This window comes from Mesoplodon densirostris, chromosome 11 (assembly GCF_025265405.1).
Source record: "Mesoplodon densirostris isolate mMesDen1 chromosome 11, mMesDen1 primary haplotype, whole genome shotgun sequence".
NCBI classification, from domain to species: domain Eukaryota; kingdom Metazoa; phylum Chordata; class Mammalia; order Artiodactyla; family Ziphiidae; genus Mesoplodon; species Mesoplodon densirostris.
In genome coordinates this window covers 28,723,140-28,741,877 of record NC_082671.1, presented here as the reverse complement: position 1 = coordinate 28,741,877, position 18,738 = coordinate 28,723,140, and the positions used below count along the sequence as shown (strand labels likewise).

Below are 18,738 nucleotides of genomic sequence, written 5' to 3'. Positions count from 1 at the left end.
GGAGGATCCCAAATGCTGCGGAGCAGCTAGGTCCATGCGCCACAACTACCGAGCCCGCGTACTGCAATACTGAAGCCTGTGTGCCTAGAGCCTGTGCTCTGCAACAGGAGAGGCCACCGCAATGAAAGGTCCGTACACCGCAACGAAGAGTAGCCCCCACTCGCCACAACTAGAGAAAGCCCACGGGCAGCAACAAAGACCCAACTCAGTCAAAATAAATTAATTAATTAAAAAAAAAAAAAGGACATCACTGGCCTTTAATTTGGAGAGTGGAAAGCAGATACAACTGTTCCTTTGTTCTATGACTCCCCTGTGGGTTTAAACCCCAAGATCAGGCAAAACACTTCATTTCATAAGAAGCTTGACTTCTTCCTAAAGACTTATAACCCACATAAAACAGGGTATTAGGACAGACTGTGCTCCCTGAAAAAAACAATTTTTCAAAATAGCCTTTTCTTAACTGATTTTTTTTCTAGACATCAAGAGGAGTTTGTATAAATGCAGTGCAATGAATAGCTTCAGACAGGGATGCACTGATGTTAAGATGTCCTTCAGTAACACACACACACAACTATCTATCCTGAATGTCACAAAAAAATTAACCATCATAACTTGGGATTTCATAGTGCTTTAAAACATACACAATATACAACCAGTATGCTTGCAAATGCTAGTACTGTTCTTACTACTAGTAGTAATAATGGTAGTAATAAAATCGAACGATATTGTTTATTCTGAGCCAAGTATGAGGTACGTGAAGTACTTTATATGCATTATTTCATTTGTTCCTCTCAAGAATCCTATGATAGGATAAAGTAAGGTAGGCATTTTAATGTCCATTATAAAGATGAGTCAACTGAGGTGGTGTTAAGTGACTAGGCTGGTGTTAGATGTCATATCTACATATAGTTTGTAAGTACCTTCGGGGCTGGGACCCTAGCTCATAATCCTTTGGCTTTCACTCAGCAGGTAACAAAGTGATTACATCTCTGTTATAGTATAGCTATCTGCCATGACTCTGTGCCTCTATTTCAGCAAATACTATACAGCCAGGAGCTTCCAAATATCCAAGACATCAAAAAAAAATCATACGAGATTAAAAAAGAAGTATGAGATAAGAATGGGAATCTTATCTGGAGTCACTAAACAGCGTCCCAGACTTCATTGCCTCTTCCCAGCTTTGAACCTCCTCCTCACTTGCTCTTCAGTTCTTCCAATTTCTGATCTCTTTGCTCTAGGATGAGTCTCTCCATTACAGACGCTTAGACATTCCCTCTGGAAACTAACGGGCACAGTCCTTTAGGTTCACTCCATGCTAGTCTAGTCCTACTTAGCTCTTGGCTACACAGCTGTCGCTTCTGCTAGACCTGACCCGGACCTCTTCAAGGAGAGGTCAGAAAGACCCCATGAGGCACTTTCACATGTCATACCATATTTCACCTTCAGCATCCATAAAAGGTAGGTAGGACAGATATCTGCATATTATAGTTGAAGAAAGTAAGGTTGGTAAATAGTGGTAAATCCAAGAGTCACACCAGGTTTTTGATTCGAAGGTCAGTGCTCTTTCCACTACAACTGATGGCCCTGTTGTCAGGCTTGTTTGTATTTTGCACTGGAAATGAGCTCATGATCTGGGGCTGTATTTCCAGTATTTCTGGGGCTGTGAGGACTCATCAGTATTTGCTCTGCTTGGCCAAAGACTCCACTCACCAGATACACTATAATGATCTTAAATCCAAATGAATTGAATTGTTTTGAGAAACTAAACATACTCTTTAAATTGTTTATGACCCGCTAGTTGTCACAAAACCAAGTTTAAGAAATATTTTGAGTTTTTAAATAAAGTCTTAGAATCTACTCTAAGAAATTAGGATAATAATAAATGTCCTCAGGGAATCAGGTCTCTATTCCTTTCAAAAATTCTACTGGGCTTCCCTGGTGGCGCAGTGGTTAAGAGTCCACCTGCCGATGCAGGGGACACGGGTTCATGTCCCAGTCCAGGAAGATCTCACATGCCGCGGAGCGGCTGGGCCTGTGAGCCATGGCCGCTGAGCCTGTGCGTCCAGAGCCTGTGCTCCACACCGGGAGAGGTCACAACAGTGAGAGGCCTGCGTACCAAAAAAAAAAAAAATTCTACTAAACCCAGCAATTACAACCTGCCACAAACCTCAAAGAACTAAAGTGCGTTTCTTCTTCATAGCTGGATGGAGTATGTGCCAACTTTTCTCCTACCCAAAGACTGGTTATGAGAGTAGGCTGGAGATAAAAGAAAAAAAGTTAAGAGTGGCATGTATGCATTAATTCAGTAATCATTTATTTAGCACCTTGCTATATTGTACAATATGGGGAATACAGCCAATATCTTATAACTGTAAATGGAGTATAATCTTTAAAAACTGCAAATCACTATATTGTAAACCTATAACATATAATATTGTACTTCAACTATACTTCAATTAAAATGAAGGAAATGAAGAAAAATATTTAGCACCTTGCAAGAATCAGTTAACAGAATCAGTGTCAGGCACTGTATAGGATCAGTAAGACCTTCAACCTGCTTTCAAGTAGGAAGATTAAAATGCCCTTCAATCAGGGAACTGCAAACTACAGCCTGTGAGTCCCTCAGAGATCTACAATCCACAGTTCACAGGCCAAATCTGGTCCGCCACTTATTTTTGTTAATGAAGTTTTATTGGAATACAGCCACATTCTTTCTTGTACATACTGCATATGATGTTTTTCGCTAGGTTGGCAGTTAAGTAGTTACAACAGAAATTATACGGCCCACAGAGCCTAAAATATTTATCATCTGGCCCTTTACAGAAAAGATTTGCAGACCCTGACCTAAATAATCAAGGCAACAAACCATGGATTAGTACTATAAATGATACAATGTTATCACACTATTATTATAGCACTATGTTATAATACATTTGTACTTTAATTATCCAGAATCAATCTTGGTTCTGTCCCCAGCTAGCAATGTGACCTTGGGCAAGGAAAACCCTCTAGGTTTCAGGGAACTCACTGGCAGCATCATAGCACAATTGATCTAGCACAGCTGGGGTTACAGATGACTCTGGGATGTATTTGGTAAATTAACAGTGTTATGGGGTATAATCTTTAGTTTGTTATTGGTCTAAATCCCACATGCCTAGCATCCTAGTGATTCTTTTGTCTTCCAAACATTTTTCACAAGAATTCTCTTCCCCAGCTATCTATTGCATGTGAACAAATAAGCCAACAGGTCATGCTTCTGGGTCAGTGCTGCTCAACCATGAATCACCTGTGGAGCTTTAAAAAAGAAAACTATAAATACCTGGGCTGAAACCCAAGCCAATGAAATCACTATCTCTAGGGAGTGGGACCCAGGTATCAGTGTGTTTTAAAGCTTCCCAGGGGATTCCAATGTGCAGTTGAGATTGAGAACCACCATTCCTGGTATCCTGGTAACAGGCTTGGATCAAATTAGTATTTTCAGTAGAAGCTGTATAAAATAGATTTCATAATTTTAAGCTGTTAAACTAAAGTTCCACCGAACTTATATCATAAAATGGGGATTCCATGAAGACTCTGAAATTTTAATAGAAATGATTTAGGGTTGCAGCATCAATTGACTCCTGTTTAAGTCATAGCCAATAATTATATGCTGAGCGTGAGGCCCTCTTCAACATCTGGTTGATAAAGATTATCTGATTTTAGAATCTACTACTGAAAAAAAAATAGACATCCCCTGGTTTATATGAAAAGCTACTAATTAGGAACCATGAGAATTCAAAAGAGAGATTATTTCTGGCCGATGGAGAGTATGGCAAGCTTTGCTTTGAAAGAAGAGACTTCTGAAAACAATAAAATTTAAAAGTTTATTGACTTTATAAACTCCGAAAGAAATAAAAACAGATGTAAGAAATGAACTTGAAGGGCAAAAGTTAGTTTTTCTCCTAACAGCTATAGCCAACTCATTTATTCAAGATGTCTGGTTTATAAATTAACCAGAATCTTGGCTTTTCCTCTTCCTTTTACCCACTGCCAAACTATTTTCCATTTATTCACAGTAAATTTATCTGCAGGTCCAGAGAGAAGAAGAAAATCAAACTGGCCAAAATGTTTCATAAGGTTTGACAAGGATGTTGTTAAAACCAAATAGAATTGTTTTTCATAATGTCAATCACAGCAACCAAGAATGGACTACTATTTCTCTTCACAAAGGGAAAAATACACCCTTTTCATAAGCAAATCCTTCCTGACCTAGCTCGATTTTCACTAATTTTGTATCTGCTTTTCTGGTTTATTTTTCTGAACTTGATTTCTCTAAACCTGGTTCCCAATGGCCAAAACATTCTAGCTTAACGCTCTCTATAAACTTAAGTTCTATGAGCTCCTGCCTACTTCACGTTGCCTACTTAAAATTACTGGCTGACTTATGCTTCTCAGCCCACTTTGTTTTGCAGTTATTGACACTGTTCATTCATTTTTCAAACCTAATTTGGCTTCATGGTAGTAATGGATAAAATGAACTCTACCAAGTAGGAAAATCTCCTTAGGGCCAGCCAGTCCTTCAACCTGAACTGCTATTTCAAATGCACCAATCCTATCACTGTAGTCCAAGGCCGGGATCAGCCAGGCCTGGGAAGGAAGGCTATGTTTATCTGGGAAGTGCATTCCCCCCCCCCCCCGCCCCAGGAGAAAACAGGGTGGATTAGGAAAACTAGAGGTTGAAAGGTCAAAATTTTGACATGGTTATTTATTTACTTTATGACCATGAGAAAGTTACTTAAGTTCCTCATAAATTAGAGAAATTTTTACTGCTCTAGTCTCATTGCTTAGGCACAGGTCACAGGTAGATGCAGACCTTGATTATTGGTAGTTTTTAAAAAATCTGACAAGGTAGGTGGTTTTAGAAAAAGGGCTTGGTGACAATCTCTAATCTATCCCAACTCTCCTTTTTATTTTGATACTCTTTTAAGACAAACATTAATATAAATCTCATTTTACTAAAATTTAATATTTAACAGCTTACATAGATATTTGCTCTCCTTACTCGCTGCTGTGTAATCAGACCAGCAGGCCTCATATTTTTCTCCTGGCTACATTTCTAGACCAGGAGCACAATAGCATTTGTGTTTAGCTTCTAACAGTGTAGGGGATTGTTTCAAGTCATGCAAAACTTAAAAAGCAAATACTGATCTAGCTTATCGTTTATTTCCTATATATATTTTTTGGCTGACAGAGGAAGGAAATTAGGAAGAAAAATAATTCAATTTATCAAATATAACCATTTTTCTAATTCTGACTTTTAAAACTGCATTATATAACTCATGTTTAGTTATGTCTAACATGACTGCTCCTACAAAGAAAAAGTTTGTTTTATTCACTGAAACCAATCTTATTACTCCCTTGCTTAAAATCCTTTAATGGGACTGCAAGATCCGTAGGAAAAACTCTAATTTCCATACAGGACCCTTTACCATCAGACATAAGCCTGTAAATGCTTCATATCTATCTTCTCACAGCCATGCACCCCTAATGCTCTAGCCACATTCTGATCTTTGCGGTTCCTGTAACACATTATACTCTTTTCATGCCTGTATGTTTTTGCATATGTTGGTTCCCTTAGCTCAATAGGGTATCTTTAAACACATTAATCTAGTTCCAATGTCACCTTTTTGAGGAAATTTCCTTGAGTCAAATAAACAGTCAGTTGCTCCTCTTTTTCTGTTCTCCAAACACGCATTTTGTACCTATACTAATACTACGACATCTGTCATGCAGTCACTGCTTTTACTGGTTTCCTACCCTTTCAAATCAAGTTTTACAAGAACTGTTAAAGAGGAAACATTTCTAGATTGTTACATTTTATTCTGCGTCCTTTCTTTTCCTATCATCCTCATAACAGGAGAGTCTCAAAGAATTAAATGTCTTAAACACAGGAGGGAAAAAAAAGAAAAACAAAAAAGGAAGGAAGTATACCCTTAGACCAGAACAAAATATCTTAAATGTTTTCTCTTCATCGTGCCACAATTTTCTCCATGCAAACTATTCCCCAAATTTCTTGGTGTCCCACTCCGAAACGTCTCCCATCTACTTCCTCTCTCAACAGAACCCCGTAATACAAAACCAATTATGGAGCCCTCCACAGGCTGCATTTTCATTACCCATGCCCAGCCCACCCCCAAAACTTTGTCTCAGTTCTTTATAATTGGGATCAACTTGGCCTCTCAGACTTCATGGACAGATCAGAATGAGCAGGGAACACATTGAGGTCAGAGAGTTAACAGAGTAGAGGCTGGCATCAGGACAGGCAGGGCCTTGCACGTCACTGAGAGGACACAGGCTTTTCCTCTGAGAGAGATGGGAATCCACTGAAAGGTTCTGAACAGAGGAGAGACAATTTCTGTTTTCCATTTTTAAAGGAGCACTCAGGCTGCTGGGTGGAGAACAGACTTCAAGAGGCCAAAGGTGGATAGGAAGGTACTGGAATAATCCAAGGAGAAGTTGAGTGTGAACTGAACCAGGGTAGTAGCAATGGAGGCATTAAGACATGGTTAGTTTGATATCTTTCAAAGCAGGACTGATTGACAGATTGGATTGGCAGACTGGTAAGAGAAAAAAGATTCAGGAAGACTAAGGTTTTTAGTCGGAGCGCAAGAAATAACTGTTGCTACATTATGACATGGAGACGACCAGGCTCCAATGGCTTAGTGGTTTTTTTAAGAGGAGAAAGAGGTTTTCTCCAGGCCAAGTTTTAATATAACCATTATGTAGAATGACCAGCTTCCATGACTAACATTATTTTTCTTCTCAGAGGCACTTTCCTTCGGTCTGCTTCAATATATGACCGACCAACTATAGACCCTGGGTCAATTAGTAGAGGAAAAACCCTTAGAAGGATCTGATCTAAACAGGGCTTAACAGGGACTGTGGGAGGAAATAAGTTTGAGAACACACTTAAATGAGGGTAAAGACCTTTAAAAATGTATTTCAGACCAATAAAAATTAGCTTCCTATTTTATATATAAGAAATAGCACAGAGAGTAAAGATGACTACCAGAGGGTAGATCAGAAAGGTGGTAGGGATGGATAAGCCTATAAGCACCTAGGAAAAGGCCTTTTTATTTTTTGAATGAATGGTATATTCCAGTGTCTAAGGAAAACTGTTCAAGTTTAAATCTTAATCTTGAACTACAACTTAATTTACCTATAGTTTGGATGAATATCAAATGAAGACCATGTTATCATCCCTGCAAAGACTGAAGAATACTTCCCATTGAGTCATTCCTCACATTCCATTTTTCTCTTCAATTTTTATGTGAGTTTGTCTACAAGCATAAGTTTTTGTTTGTTTGTTTGTTTGTTTTTTCAGTATGCGGGCTTCTAGCTGTTGTGGCCTCTCCCATTGCGGAGCACAGGCTCCGGACGCGCAGGCCCAGCGGCCATGGCTCATGGGCTCAGCCGCTCCACGGCATGTGGGATCTTCCCAGACCGGGGCACGAACCCGTGTCCCCTGCATTGGCAGGCGGACTCTCAACCACTGCGCCACCAGGGAAGCCCCAAGCATAAGTTTTAAAAAGGAAAGTTTCTTCAAGTCATAAAAAGAGAAAATGTTTACAAATAACATGTACACTAAATGCACATATTTACAAATTTTCTTGGACAACTTAATAGCAATAAACTAACCCAGTAGTGTGGGCAAGAAGTGCTACATTACTGTCTTTTCAGTTTAAAAACCGTAAAAGGAACTTCTAAAGCCTACATTATTGTAGTGGCCACTCACTATAGGGAGTTGTCCATTAGAGCAGAAAATTCGAGTAGCCCTTCTCTCTCCATTTGAGGCTGCCTTTCAGGAAGGAATACTACTTCTCTCCAATCATCCCTAACTATTTAAAGGTGGAATGAGAAGGGACGGAAGTTGTTCTAGGGAAAGAAAGAACTCACTAACGGAGAGTGAGTTCATCCCTTTTGCAGCTTTTTAAAAAAGTTTCATATTTAGAGTGTGATGGTAAACCACACAACACACAAACCTTGGGGAGATCACACAAACCTTGAACTTAGAACCCCTGCAAAGAAACTGAGGTTTTTTCCTGGATAATGGAGGGAGCCAAGGCAGACATGGGCTGGGCTACTCAATCTCTAGCAACTACTGGAACCTGGGAACAGAGCCAGTCAAGGCTGCCTAGCTGCGGGAAGGAGCCTCAGCTTCCCAGCTGCAGTATTGTGACGGGCCCCGCCCCTGGGCTTCCAAGCTCAGTGCAACTCCCGTCACCCCCTCCGCTGCCCCCCAGGCAAAAAGAAGGAAACAGTGACACCACAAGGAAGAGAATCTTGGTAACTATGAAGACTTGCCTGTTCTAAGGATCAGTTCATTTTATTTAATTAACGGTGTAGACAGCAGGGTAGACATTCTCCAGGAAGGTTAATATCCATGCACAAACAATGGGAAAATAGCATCACAAAATGAACCCATTTCAGCTTTAAAAAATATTTTTAGCAGAAATTTCCTGTCACATGATTACATTTCTACCACACAGTATTTCATGCCTCTTTGAAAGAATCAACTTCTCATTAATATACTCTCTAGAATATTGGAGGAAAAAAACGGTGTCTTAATACCACTAACAACAACAACAAAAAATCCATGCCTGTCTCTATGATGTTATCTTATACTGAAAAACAAGTAATATTCACTCTTCTGAACTTTGCTGAAACAAGAAGACTGGGATGGTGGGGATGTGTGTGTGTGTTTGCTTGAACAGAACAGTATTCCACGCAGTAATAATAGAAAAGGATTAGTGGTAAACATTTCTTAGCTTTGTTCACACCAGAAATGGAAGAAAAAACTTTTGCTTTCTTTGTCTGTATTCTCCCGTCAGTGACTAACTTTTCAAACTTCTAATGTTAGTAAGAATGAGTCAGAGAAACAGAACTATTAAATTTGTATTTCGCTAAACCCAGAAGCAGCCTCCTGGAAGAGGCAGAAACCATGAATGCAGTACATACTTTAACATTAAAGTTGAAAAATAATGTGAACCTTATTCTTAACTTAAAACCAAACTCTGCAACTTTCATGTCCCTCGGCATGCTGTTATAAATTGACCCACAGAAACCGGGTGAAAAAAACAAAACAAAAACGAGAAAGATACACCAGAAAATGAAACTACTTACCTTGATCAGTGGACATGATTTCACACATACTGATAATTAGTCTACTTTGGTTTGATAAGAAAATATTTGGCTTTACTCTTTAAAAGTTTATGTGATAATATCTCACTCCTGGCTCTAAAGCCTCTCACAGCTTGGAGACCCACAGGTTAGCCGGGAGCTCTGATGGTGCACTGCTTACTTCAGGGCCTTCTTAGACCTTAACTGCTCAAAGACAACCTCATGCATAATATGCCACACCTCCCCAGAGGAGGGCTGCTGCAGTGCTTTTCATGAGACCAACTTTATGAGGATGGAGAGAAAATAAACAACAACGGAGGCCCATGGAAGCAACAAATGCACTAGAAATACATTTGGGAATAGGACAGTTTATAAACTGACTAATTCCTTAACGATTAGTAATGCTCTAAAAAAGCCAACATGAAAACAGTTTGTTTCCACTTGAACTGGGTCCATGCTCTGGACCAAAGAGGTTACAGATTCAGGATTCACAGGCTTAAGATGTTAAAACGTCATTTTAAATGATCTCAAATGCTTTTTGTGACACTTAATACTTTCCATTTTAGCATAGTTCATTGATCTTAGTGCAGAGTGAATAAATACTACTCATAAATTTCCTAAGGAAGTCAAGTTTTATGTTATTTCGGAGCATTGTTTACAATCACAACGAAGTAATGGGCTACAGACATCACGCTCAGTTGAAAGTAGCCTCTCCAAACCCCTCCTCGGTGTGTCCAGATGCAGTGGTTCTCACATACCAGATCATCTGGATGGCATTTTAAAACACACACTGCCTGGTCCCATCCCAGGAGTTAAATTCAACCAATCTGTGGTACAACCCCAGAACCTGCACTTCTAACAAGCTCCCAGGTGACGCGGACACTGCTGGTCTGGGACTGCACTGCAGGGACCATATACATAGAGAACCACGGGGGCAGAGACTTGACACTCACTGGTGGCCTGAAGCTCTGGCTCACTTGCACCTGCTTAGGAATTGCTTAATGTCAGGGCAGGGGGGCAACACTCAAGATACAGTATGGGGGACTATGTATTATACATTCAGGTAAGACACAGTAACATCCCTCTGCATATCAGGAAATGGACTTATCAACTTAATCCTTTTTTTTTTTTTTTGCGGTATGTGGGCCTCTCACTGTTGTGGCCTCTCCCGTTGCGGAGCACAGGCTCCGGACACACAGGCTCAACGGCCACGGCTCACGGGCCCAGCCACTGCGCAGCATGTGGGATCTTCTCAGACCGGGGCACGAACCCGTGTCCCCTGCATCGGCAGGCGGACTCTCAACCACTGCGCCACCAGGGAAGCCCCAATTTAATTCTTAATAAGATAAATTTGCATACTAGGTATGAATAGGTCTTAATCTAAAAAGAATAGACAATTAGAACATGTAGAAAAGGAAGAGAAGAAACCTGAATTGTCCTTTATGTCCGTCAGGAACTCCACCGGTGTTTAAAATCCACTGTGACAGGAAAACTATTTAAATTTGATTCCAAAGACCACTTAGCCTTGGCAAATTTCAGTACCATAAAAAGTAGAATGTTTCCCTGTCATAAAAATGCACCAATTCAGTGCTTCCTGAATTTTGATAGCAATGTTTAAATTATAATCTCAGGTTAGGTTTCCAAAGAAATACCTTTTCTTTTTTTTTTTTTAACATCTTTATTGGAGTATAATTGCTTAACATTGTTGTCTTAGTTGCTGCCGTATAACAAAGTGAATCAGCTATACGAAAACATATATCCCCATATCCCCCCTCCTTGCGTCTCCCTCCCACCCTCCATATCCCACCCCTCTAGGTGGTCACAAAGCACCCAGCTGATCTCCCTGTGCTATGCGGCTGCTTCCCACTAGTTATCTATTTTACATTTGGTAGTGTATATATGTCCATGCCACTCTCTCACTTCTTCCCAGCTTACCCTTGCCCCTCTCCATGTCCTCAAGTCCATTCCCTACATCTGCGTCTTTATTCCTGTCCTGCCCCTAGGTTCTTCAGAACCTTTTATTTTTTTTTTAAGATTCCATATACATGGGTTAGCATACGGTATTTGTTTTTCTCTTTCTGACTTACTTCACTCTGTATGACAGACTCTAGGTCCATCCACCTCAATACAAATAACTCAATTTTGTTTCTTTTTATGGCTGAGTAATATTCCATTGCATATATGTGCCACATCTTCTTTATCCATTCATCTGTCGTTGGATACTTAGGCTGCTTCCATGTCCTGGCTATTGTAAATAGTGCTGCAATGAACACTGTGGTACATGTCTCTTTTTGAATGATGGTTTTCTCAGGGTATATGCCCAGTAGTGGGATTGCTGTGTCATATGGTAGTTCTATTTTTAGTATTTTAAAGAACCTTCATACTGTTCTCCATAGTGCCTGTATCAATTTACATTCCCAACAACAGTGCAAGAGGGTTCCCTTTTCTCCACACCCTCTCCAGCATTTATTGTTTGTAGATTTTTTGATGACAGCCATTCTGACCGGTGTGATGTCACACCTCATAGTTTTGATTTTCATTTCTCTAGCGATTAGTGATGTTGAACATCCTTTCATGTGTTTGTTGGCAATCTGTATATCTTCTTTGGAGAAATGTCTATTTAAGTCATCTGCCCATTTATGGACTGGGTTTTTCATTCTTTTGATATTGAGCTGCTTGAGCCGCTTGTATATTTTGGAGATTAATCCTTTGTCAGTTGCTTCATTTGCAAATATTTTCTGCCATTCTGAGGGTTGTCTTTTTACCTTGTTTATGGTTGCCTTTGCTGTGCAAAAGCTTTGAAGTTTCATTAGGACCCATTTGTATATTTTTGTTTTTATTTCCATTTCTCTAGGAGGTGGGTGAAAAAGGATCTTGCTGTGATTCATGTCGTAGAGTGTTTTCCCTATGTTTTCCTCTAAGAGTTTTATAGTGTCTCGCCTTACATTTAGGTCCTTAATCCATTTGAGTTTATTTTAGTGGTGGCGCAGTGGTTGAGAGTCCGCCTGCCGATGCAGGGGATACGGGTTCGTGCCCCAGTCTGGGAGGATCCCATATGCCGCGGAGCGGCTGGGCCCGTGAGCCATGGCCGCTGGGCCTGCGCGTCCGGAGCCTGTGCTCCGCAATGGGAGAGGCCACAATAGTGAGAGGCCCACGTACCGCAAAAAAAAAAAAAAAAAAAAAAAAAATTTTAGTATACAGTGTTAGGGAGTGTTCTAATTTCATTCTTTTACATGTAGCTGTCCAGTCTTCCCAGCACCACTTATTGAAGAGGCTGTCTCTTCTCCATTGTATATTCTTGCCTTCTTTATCAAAGATAAGGTGACCATATGTGTGTGGGTTTATCTCTGGGGTTTCTACCCTGTTCCACTGATCCATATTTCTGTTTTGGTGCCAGTACCAAACTGTCTTGATTACTGTAGTTTTGTAGTATAGTCTGAAGTCAGGGAGCCTGATTCCTCCAGGTCTGTTTTTCTTTCTCAAGATTGCTTTGGCTATTTGGGGTCTTTTGTTTCCATACAAATTGTGAAATTTTTTGTTCTGCTTCTGTGAAAAATGACATTGGTAGTTTGATAGGGATTGCATTGAATCTGTAGATTGCTTTGGGTAGTAGAGTCATTTTCACAATGTTTATTATTCCAATTGAAGAACATGGTATATCTCTCCATCTGTTTGTATCATCTTTAATTTCTTTCATCAGTGTCTTACAGTTTTCTGCATACAGGTCTTTTGTGTCCTTAGGTAGGTTTATTCCTAGGCATTTTATTCTTTTTGTTGCAATGGTAAATGGGAGTGTGTCCTTAATTTCTCTTTCAGATTTTTCATCATTAGTGTATAGGAATGCAAGAGATTTCTGTGCATTAATTTTGTATCCTGCTACTTTACCAAATTTATTGATTAGTTCTAGTAGTTTTCTGGTAGCATCTTTAGGATTCTCTCTATATAGTATCATATCATCTGCAAACAGTGACAGTTTTTCTTCTTTTCCGATTTGGATTCCTTTTATTTCCTTTTCTTCTCTGACTGCTGTGGCTAATACTTCCAAAACTATGTTGCAATAATAGTGGGGACAGTGGGCAACTTTGTCTTGTACCTGATCTTAGTGGAAATGGTTTCATTTTTTCACCATTGAGAATGATGTTGGCTGTGGGTTTGTCATACATGGCCTTTATTATGTTGAGGTAAGTTCCCTCTATGCCTAGTTTCTGGAGGGTTTTTATCATAAATGAGTGTAAAAAGCTTTTTCTGCATCTATGAGATTATCATATTGTTTTTATCCTTCAATTTGTTAATGTAGTGTATCACATCAATTGGTCTTTGTATATTGAAGAATCCTTGCATTCCTGGGATAAACCCCACATGATCCTTTTAATGTGCTGTTGGATTCTGTTTGCTAGTATTTTGTTGAGGATTTTTGCATCTGTGTTCATCAGTGATATGGGCCTGTAGTTTTCTTTTTTTGTAACATCTTTGTCTGGTTTTCATATCAGGGTGATAGTGGCCTCGTAGAATGAGTTTGGGAGTGTTCCTCCCTCTGGTATGTTTTGGAAGAGTTTGAGAACGCTAGGTGTTAGCACTTCTCAAAAAGTTTGATAGAATTAGCCTGTGAAGCCATCTGGTCCTGGACTTTTGTTTGTTGGAAGATTTTTTATCACAGTTTCTATTTCAGTGCTTGTGATTGGTCTGTTTCTATTTTCTATTTCTTCCTGGTTCAGTCTTGGTAGGTTGTGCTTTTCTAAGAATTTGTCCATTTCTTCCAGGTTGTCCATTTTATTGTCACATAGTTGCTTTTAGTAATCTCTCATGATCCTTTGTATTTTTGCAGTCTCAGTTGTTACTTCTCCTTTTCCATTTCTAATTCTGTTGATTTGAGTCTTCTTTTTTTTTTTTTTGATGAGTCTGGCTAATGGTTTATCACTTTTGTTTATCTTCTCAAAGAACCAGCTTTTAGTTTTATTGATCTTTGCTATCATTTCCTGCATTGCTTTTTCATTTATTTCTGATCTGATCTTTATGATTTCTTTCCTTCTGCTAACTTTGGGAGTTTTTCATTCTTCTTTTTCTAATTGCTTTAGGTGTAAGGTTAGGTTGTTTATTTGAGATTCTTTTTCATTGTCATTTGTTTCTAGGTATTTTTTGATTTCCTCTTTTATTTCTTCAGTGATCTCTTGGTTACTTAGTAGCATAGTATTTAGCCTCCATGTGTTTGAATTTTTTACAGTTTTCTTCCTGTAATTGACATCTAGTCTCATAGCATTGTGGTCGGGAAAGATACTTGATATGATTTTCAATTTTCTTAAATTTACCAAGGCTTCATTTGTGACCCAAGATATGATCTATCCGGGAGAATGTTTCATGAGCACTTGAGAGGAAAGTGTATTTTGTTGCTTTTGGATGGAATGACCTATACACATCAATTAAGTTCATCTTGTTTAATGTATAATTTAAAGCTTGTGTTTCCTTAATTATTTTCATTTTGGATAATCTGTGCACCGGTGAAATTGGGGTGTTAAATCCCCTACTATTACTGTGTTACTGTCGATTTCCTCTTTTCTGGCTATTAGCAATTTGCCTTATGTATTGAGGTGCTCCTATGTTGGATGCATAAATATTTACAATTGTCGTATCTTCTTCTTGGATTGATCCCTTAATCATTATGTAGTGTCCTTCTTTGTCTCTTGTAATAGTCTTTATTTTAAAGTCTATTTTGCCTGATATAAGAATTGCTACTCCAGCTTTCTTTTGGTTTCCATTTGCATGGAATATGTTTCCATCCCCTCACTTTCAGTCTGTATGTGTCGCTAGGTCTGAAGTGGGTCTCTTGTAGACAGCATATATATGTCTTGTTTTCGTATTCATTTAGCCAGTCTATGTCTTTTGGTTGGAGCATTTAATCCATTTACATTTAAGGTAATTATCGATATGTATGTTCCTATTACCATTTTCTTAATTGTTTTGGGTTTGTTGTTGTAGGTCTTTTCCTTCTCTTGTGTTTCCTGCCTAGAGAAGTTCCTTTAGCATTTGTTGTAAAGCTGGTTTGGTGGTGCTGAATTCTCTTAGATTTTGCTTGTCTGTAAAGGTTTTAATTTCTCTGTTGAATCTGAATGAGATCCTTGCTGGGTAGAGTAATCTTGGTTGTAGGTTTTTCCCTTTCATTACTTTAAATATGTCCTGCCACTCCCATGTGGCTTGCAGAGTTTCTACTGAAAGATCAGCTGTTAACCTTATGGGGATTCCCTTGTATGTTATTTGTTGCTTTTCCCTTGCTGCTTTTAATTTCTTTGTTTTTAATTTTTGATAGTTTGATTAATATGTGTCTTGGCATGTTTCTCCTTGGATTTATCCTGTATGGGACTCTCTGTGCTTCCTGGACTTGACTATTTCCTTTCCCATATTAGGGAAGTTTTCAACTATAATGTCTTCAAATATTTTCTCAGTCCCTTTCTTTTTCTCTTCTTCTTCTGGGACCCCTATAATTCGAACGTTGGTGCATTTAATGTTGTCCCAGAGGTCTCTGAGACTGTCCTCAATTCTTTTCATTCTTTTTTCTTTATTCTGCTCTGCAGTAGTTATTTGCACTATTTTATCTTCCAGGTCACTTCTCCGTTCTTCTGCCTCAGTTATTCTGCTACTGATTCCTTCTAGAGAGTTTTTTAATTTCATTTATTGTGTTGTTCATCATTGTTTGTTTGCTCTTTAGTTCTCCTAGGTCCTTGTTAAACATTTCTTGTATTTCCTCCATTCTATTTCCAAGATTTTGGATGATCTTTACTATCATTACTCTGAATTCTTTTTCAGGCAGACTGACTATTTCCTCTTCATTTGTTTGGTCTGGTGAGTTTTTACCTTGTTCCTTCATCTGCTGCATATTTCTCTGCCTTCTCATTTTTCTTAACTTACTGTGTTTGGGGTCTTCTTTTCACAGTCTTCAGGTTCGTAGTTCCTGTTCCTTTTGGTGTCTGCCCCCAGCGGATAAGGTTGGTTCACAGGGTTGTGTAGGCTTCCTGGGGAAGGGGACTGGTACCTGTGGATAAGGCTGGATCTTGTCTTTCTGGTGGGCAGGATCGCATGCTGTGCCATGTTTTGGGAACTTAGTATGATTTTAGGCAGCCTCTATGCTAATGGGTGGGGCTGTGTTCCTGTCTTGCTAGTTGTTTGGCATGGGGTGTCCAGCACTGGAGCTTGCTGGTCATTGAGTGGCACTGGGTCTTAGCGTTGAGATGGAGATCTCTGCGAGAGCTCTCACCAATTGATATTACGTGGGGCCAGGAGGTCTCTGGTGGTCCAAAGTCCTGAACTTGGCTCTCCCACCTGAGGCTCAGGCCGGACACTCAGCTGGAGCACCAGGACCCTGTCAGCCACATGGCGTCTTGACCCCTAAGAAAGCTGCTCACTGGACGTACCACCACAGTGGGGATCTGAGGGGCTCACTGGGAACAGGAAACGATGCCACTGCTCAGCCTCAGGCACCTGAGGGATGACCTGGATGCCCCAGGGGCACCGTCTAGGGCAGGGCAAGAAGAGCTCCTGCACCAAGGGACGCCCCCCCTCTTTTTTTTTATAGCTAATGTTTACTTTGTGCCAGGTGCTCTGGTAAGCACTTTCCATGCAGCATTTCTTTAAATCCTCACTGTGAGGTAATAATTTATCACTATATTACAGAAGAGAACACTTTCCTACAAAAGGAATAAATGATACAGGTAAGATAAGCAATAATAATTACCATTTTGTACAAGAGAAAACTAGGTTTAAGATGTTAAAAATCTTGGCCAGTAACACAAGTAAAATGATAACCTTTAAGAAATTCAATTCTCTTTTGCACAATAAATTAAGATATAATGGAATCTACATTTGAATCTATATAGTGAAAACCAAAATATGATTTGCAGCTAAGAAGTGATAATTAAAGTGAGAAATAAAATATCATTGACTCTGATTGTTCACTGTGGATAATCTGAAATTATATTTGGAATCTACCACAAACTTGTGACTTAATTTAAGCTACCCAATAGGAGCCATGGCACTTTCTTATAAAGTTAAACAAGCACTTCCATATGACCCAGCAATGACACTCCTAAGTACTTACCCAAGTGAAGTGAATACTTACATTCACACAAAAAGCTGTACATGAATGTTTACAGAGGCTTTATTCATAGTTATCAAAAGCTAGAAAATACCCAAATGACTTTCAATCAGTGAATGGATAAGCAAACTGTGGTAAATCCATACAATGGCATAACACTCAAGAAATGAACTAAGGACACTTGCATGTGCATTAGAAGGCAGCCAACGTAAAAGGCTACATATATAAGATTCCATATGACATTCTGGAAAAGGCAAGCACACAGGGACAGAAAATAGATCCCAGGTTGCAGGGCAGGGAGCTGGAAGAACTGACTGATTACAAAAGGGTATGACAGAATTTTCAAAGGTAATGGGACTGTTTCTTATCTGCATTGCTGTGGTGGTTATATAACTGTATGCATTGTCAAAACTCAGAATTATACCCTCAAGAGGGTGAATTTTACTCTATCCCTTAATTTTAAAAAAATAATGATTTTTGGTACAACTATCGCCTTTCTTGTAATCAATAGTAGAGATAATCACTGGTTCATTGTATCTGTTTCCTGTGATTTTTAAAAAATATTGAAAAATTGAAAAGTGACTTAATTAGCTCCCCACACAAAGTCTATTTGTGGACAATGAAGTTTATGATAGTGTATTTAAAAGCATCTTTCAAATTAATGTTTAGATAATTTAGTTAATCAGATCATTTGTCATAGACATCAGTCCTGAAAAATACCTAAAATCCATGCTAACCAACTCAGTTATTCACAAAATACCCTGTGCACTGAAGACTTAATGGGCTCTTTCCCTGCTGTTAGGCTTCTCCTCCTTGTAGAGAGATTATTTCTTTACAAATTGTGTTGAGTGAGTAAGGAACATAGAAAGTTCTGCCAAACGTTCCATTGGTATTTCATAACCACCTGCTTTTTCATTATATTAAACTTAGTTTTACTTTTTATTAAAGGCTACCTGCATTATTTTCAATAGCTTACCATTTCTAAAGGAAATTATCTAAAACAAAAATTTCACCATGTAACCTGTGCTTCCTGAATTAAAATTTATTAATTTTTAATGCTAAGGGGTGGGGAGAGACTGAGTTGGTCTGCCCCAGCTTTATTATTATTATTTTTTTTTGGCCAAGCCACGTGGCATGTGGGATCTTAGTTCCCTGACCAGGGGTCAAACCCATGCCCCCTGCAGTGGAAGTATGGAGTCTTAACCACTGGACCACCAGGGAAGTCCCTGCCCAGCATTTTTATTTAAAGGTACCTAGCACATCATCTATCATATAATTAAAACTTCCATGTATTGATACTAATGGCAAAGTTGGCTTAAATAATTATTTACTAATAAATATATTTTGGCAGTATAATAACAGGACAATTATACCAAGTGAATATTCAAACAGAACGAGGAGTAGGAAAACACAATTGAAGTCCTTCTGACTTTCAGTTATCACACCTAAGGAGTAAAATCCTCAGACTGATTCTCCAATGATATTTAACTGGGGGG

General features: G+C 39.1%; 1 protein-coding gene across 3 annotated transcripts in view; it reads right to left on the bottom strand.

The window, feature by feature from the left end:
* Positions 1-18,738, bottom strand: part of FGD4 (FYVE, RhoGEF and PH domain containing 4) — a 200,660-nt gene that overhangs the window by 78,362 nt on the left and 103,560 nt on the right. For 2 of the 3 annotated variants that reach the window (XM_060112403.1, XM_060112404.1), the window contains exon 1: positions 9,163-9,284. The exons of the other annotated variant lie outside the window; for it this stretch is intronic. In XM_060112403.1, the coding sequence (XP_059968386.1) occupies positions 9,163-9,190 (28 nt within the window). In that variant the 5' untranslated portion in view covers positions 9,191-9,284. Of the gene's footprint in view, positions 1-9,162; positions 9,285-18,738 lie in introns of those variants that run through there. 3 annotated transcript variants of the gene reach the window in all.